This window comes from Alosa sapidissima, chromosome 18 (genome assembly GCF_018492685.1).
Source record: "Alosa sapidissima isolate fAloSap1 chromosome 18, fAloSap1.pri, whole genome shotgun sequence".
Classification (NCBI taxonomy): domain Eukaryota; kingdom Metazoa; phylum Chordata; class Actinopteri; order Clupeiformes; family Clupeidae; genus Alosa; species Alosa sapidissima.
This window is the reverse complement of record NC_055974.1, coordinates 25,057,761-25,062,760: the sequence shown is the minus strand read 5'-3', so window position 1 is coordinate 25,062,760 and position 5,000 is coordinate 25,057,761. Positions and strand designations below refer to the sequence as shown.

The window sequence follows — 5,000 nt, the reverse complement described above, 5'->3', positions numbered from 1 at the left end:
AGCTCAGACAGCTCAGAGCAGTCATACGCAAAGCCTGTGGTCAGGGTCCAGGTGAAGTCCTGCCGAGTCCAGCTGCTCATGGCCCTGACTGCGGCTAACCGTAGCGCTGCACGAACCTGCCCAGTGGTTTGCGGGTGATTACCTTCACTTCATGTGGTGTGTGTGTGTGTGTGTGTGTGTGTGTGTGTGTGTGGGGAGCAAGCCCACAGGCTTACTCAGGCAGTTTCCTCATGTGTTGTTTTAAACTCCTAGGTGAACTGTAATATATGGTAATGGATTTCAGCAGAGGTACATTTGTTTTTGCAACCAAAAAGTACATGTGCGGTGAACCTACACAGAAGTCTAGTAGAAGATTGAAAATCTGAAGCAAGAAAGTGATTTGTGACGTGTGCATTTCAGAGACGATCGCAAACTTTGATTTCGTAACCATTTAGGTGTGGACAGCAGAAATAAAAAAGAGACAGTTTGTTTTTTTCTCATTGAACTTATGTAGTAGCCTTAGAAAAACTACATCTACAAACTATACAGCACAAGATAATATTTTGTGATGAATATTTTTTTATTATAATACATTATACGCTAAATAGCTTTGCATCATGGTGTGTCTAGGGTCCCAATTGCCAGACTTAAGGCATATGTTGGAGTGAATTTGACTGCGGCATTTTGAATGTGGCGACAGTGCTGCGTGTAACGGTCATCAGGGGCGTTGTATATCAGTGGAAACAGCTTTCCTCTTTGTAGCGTGCAGAGTTTATGGCATTGCCGTGGAACTCTGGGGAGAGACGGAGAGAGAGTTCTGATGCTCTCTCATGCAGAGAATGTTTTGTTTTTATCCCAGTGTCAGCAGAGATTCATACAGCCCTGTGTGTGTGTGTGTGTGTGTGTGTGTGTGTGTGTGTGTCTGTGTGTGTGTGTGTGTGTGTGTGTGTGTGTGCATGTGAAAGAGAGTGAAAGTTAATATTTGTGTGTGTGTGTGTGTGTGTGTGTGTGTGTGTAAAAGGGTCCCTATAAGTCAGTAAGCAGTGTGGGAACACACTGTCCTGTTCTAATTAGCTCAGCATGCTAGCTTCAACATTAGCATTACCTTGACCGTTAGCCCGATCAGATGTTTCTTGTGTGAGAAAGTCCCCAGTCGGCCCCAACCAACACAAAGCTCTCCTGTTGAGTGGGGGGGGGGGGGGCAGTGGGGTGGACGGGCCCTTGATGGAACTCTAAATCTGCCTAATTGGCCGTCGCCTGTGTCAGGTGAGACGTCTGCCCTTTTCCAGGACGGTCGGAACGCCAGGGCTGAGGATACAAACACGCAAATCACCCACCACCGCTGAAAAATCCCTGCTGTGGTTTCATCTGTTTCATAAGAAGCCAGACTCCAAGTCTAGTCGCGTTTCCAGGAGCAACAGAGGCTTCTTCATTTCATTAGCAGAAGGCTTAATTAGCTCACAGGTTGACCACTGGCTAATTTAGAACTATGACTATTGTAGCTTGGGAGCTGCAAGCCCGTGCTACTTTGAGACCGAGCAGACAGTGCAACAGCAGCATCTGATTCTCAGTGTCTCGTCCTTAATTGGGTGATTACACTCCAACTTGTCTCTCTTTGATCTAATCAAGGCCCTTCAGAATTATCTTATAAAACCAATCAATGGTGTGAGCACTGAGACCTAAATAGCAGGTCAAAATTACCCTTAAGTACTTTTTAAAAGACCCTGCAGAAACTAGGGGGAAAAAAACACCTTAGTATGCACCCATTATTTTGAAGTGTCATCTTCAACAAAGCAAAGAGGAGTTGTCTTTCTGACGATGGGCTTTTATGTTCAGATAATATGAGTGTTGTAACTCTATCTGTGTCCTCAGGCTAAATGTCAAACTATTCTTTTGTCGAAGGAGTTTATTGAGAGCAGGCCAAGTGGCACATTCTACAGCTTTAATACATGGAGTCAGACAGTGACACTGCCTTGATAAGTGTGGGCTCAATGGTGCTTTAACGCGATTTAAGGGAAGACAATCAGACAAGGGAAATGACTCTGTGGCCTAATGACTGATGTCTGATGACTATATAATTATATCATAAATAATCATATTTATTTATTTGGCTGATTTTGTGTGGTATAATGGACCGTCCAGATCACAACCTTGATTGTGTTCACCTCTACACCATTCTCAAGATAGTTTAGTTTCAAACTCAAAACATTGCTGCCATAAATGAAGTTTGTTCTGTAGTCTACTAGTTTTGTAAACAGTTGTGTGTGTGTGTGTGTGTGTGTGTGTGTGTGTGTGTGTGTGTTTGTGTGTGTGTGTGTGTGTGTGTGTGTGTGTAGAAGTACTTCTGTAAGTGTAAACTAATAATGATTTCTCTCACACTCACAAAGTTAATGAAGTATGTCTCTTCCCCCTTCTCTCTCTCTCTCTCTCTCTCTCTCTCTCTCTCTATCTATCTTCTGCAACAGGAGGGAACGGCACGTATCCCAGAGTTCCCGGCGGCGCCGGTGAGAACGGTCCACTCCCCGCGTCCAACATCCCGCTGATCGCCGGCGCGGCCGGTGGCTCCGCCTTCCTCCTGCTGGTCAGCGCCGTCATCTGCGTGGTGTGCTACCGCCGGCGGCACGCCAAGCACTCCGAGTCGCACCACCCGCCCCTCTCCCTGTCGTCGCTGACCAGCCCCAAGCGCGGCGGCGGAGGGGTCGGCCTGGGGGGTCTGGGCAGCCTGGGGGGTCTCGGCGGGGGTGGGGGCGGCAGCGGCAACAACAACGGCTCGGAGCCCAGTGACATCATCATCCCGCTGCGGACTTCCGACTCGGCGTACTGCCCGCACTACGAGAAGGTGAGCGGGGACTACGGCCACCCTGTCTACATCGTCCAGGAGATGCCGCCGCAGAGCCCTGCCAACATCTACTACAAAGTGTGAGGGGGCGGAGGAAGAGGGGAACAACAGCAGAGAGAGAAAGAGAGATGGAGAGACACAGAGAGACGAAGAGAGAGTGAGAGAGACGCCAGATCAAATGTAGACAACCCCTCCCACCCCCCCCACCCCCCTTAGACGAAGTAATTTCCCTCTTTTACCCCCTCACCCCCCATCCCCCAAATCAACACCAACTGGACCCCCCCCCCCCCTTTAAGAATCTCCTCTCTACTCAGTCTCCCGGTGTCCCTGAGATGGACAACAGAGCCTTGATTTGTGCTACAACCTCCCACACACACACTTACACACGCATACACACTCACACTCACACACACACACAGACGACTGAACTCTCTCTCTGAGTTCTCAGACTCTGAAAGGCCATGTGTTCTTAAACCCTCCTCACTCTCTCTCTGTCACAAACCTACGTTTATGGACACATATGCATAATCACACACGCACCCACAAACACACACACGAACACACACACACACACATACACACGTACACACACACACACACACACACCTGTTTTGCTGTGGGGTGGTTTTGGTGCCCCATCCTTGTGCGAGGAGTCAGGACTCGCACTGCTGTGAGCGGCCGAAGACAAAAGCGCACACACACACACACACACACACACACACACACACACACACACACACACACACACACACACACGGACCACATGGACCCTTTCTCTCCCTGAGTCCACCAAGGAGGACAGAGGGATGAAAGGACAAGAGAGAGAGAGTGCAACAGAAGAGAAGGACAGAAGGGAGAAAAGACCCTGCTGTGTTGCCAGGGGCGATGCCTCAGATCTGTTTTCAATAACCAACAACAGACAAACACACAAACAAAAGCAACAAACACAAACCAGAACTGCTTTCCCCCCTCGTTCTTCTAGACTAGAGAGAAAAAAAATCTGAACTCTGTTCTCTTGAGAATTAACACTAAATAGCATTTTTGTCTTTTTTTGTTTGTTTTGTTCTTTCTGTGCTTGTCTGTGTATCTCTGTCACATTGGGGGAGGGGTCTCTGTGACTCTGACCAATCACCACGCAAGACTGTGGTCATGTGATGTCCAATCTGGAGCCGGATTGGCCGGTTGAGTCTTACATGGCGCTGCCGTGGAGAATCCTGTATATTTTATTAACGTGCAAAACTTGTGTGTGAGTAGATCTATAACAATGACACTTAAGTTGCACACAAACTTGTCTGTGCCGATAGCGCGCTTCAGTAGAAAGACTGTGAGAGTGAGTGTGTGTGTTTGTGGATGTGTGTGTCATGTGAACAAATGCGTGAGTGTATTATGTGTGTGTGTGTGTGTGTGTGTGTGTGTCTGCACCTCTGTGCGCGTTAGATTATTCTGAAACCAAAACACAAACGTAAAACAACATCAAAAAAGAGATTTTTTTAACGCTCTCAACACTTATAGATTATATATATATATGATTACTCAGTAAACCATTCTTAGACATTTCGCCTTGTTATTGTTATTGTTTTCATTTCTCCTGTGTATAAAGATGCCTTTCGTTGCTAGATCCTTATTTTGTAATCCCATGACTTGTTTTGTAAGCCTACAGAGTGCTGACCTTGTTTCCGTTTCTGTTCTTGTAAATTAATTTAATAATTTCTGATTTTGTGTGTGTGTGTGTCCCTCACCCAACCCCCCCCCCCCCCCCCCCCCGTTTTATTTTCAGCCTCTTTCGCTGCTTGTGTATTTTTCATATCATGTCGTTATAACTCGCAGTAGTTTTTCTCGGGAGTTAGACCCTGTTTTGTGGAAGTGTTGAGGTAGAACAAAACTGAGAAAGCTTTTCTTGTTCTATTCTTAGAGAAAACAAATAATAATAAAAGAAATGTGCAAATCACTTTTGAACAAAAACAAAACTTTAAAAAATGGCAAAAAAAAGAAGAAAGAAAGAGAGTTGGGTAGGGAGGGGAAAACTGGAGCAGGAAACGGGAGAGGAGGATAAGAAAGGGGGGAATAGAGGAGAAAGGGGGAGGGCAAAAATGGGGGAATAGAGCACAGACGAGTGTAGAACTTCTAGAAAGCAAAAAAAAACAAATAAAACAGGGAATCAGGAAAGAATTGCACAAGAGAA

At 46.5% G+C, this 5,000-nt stretch overlaps 1 protein-coding gene across 1 annotated transcript in view; it reads left to right on the top strand.

The window, feature by feature from the left end:
- The window catches only part of efnb3b (ephrin-B3b), a 35,911-nt gene extending 32,870 nt beyond the window's left edge, over positions 1 to 3,041 (top strand). The window contains 1 exon segment of the mRNA XM_042070814.1: positions 2,445 to 3,041. Coding sequence (XP_041926748.1) covers positions 2,445 to 2,902 — 458 coding nt within the window. The 3' untranslated portion in view covers positions 2,903 to 3,041.
- The last annotated feature ends 1,959 nt before the right edge of the window (positions 3,042 to 5,000 follow it).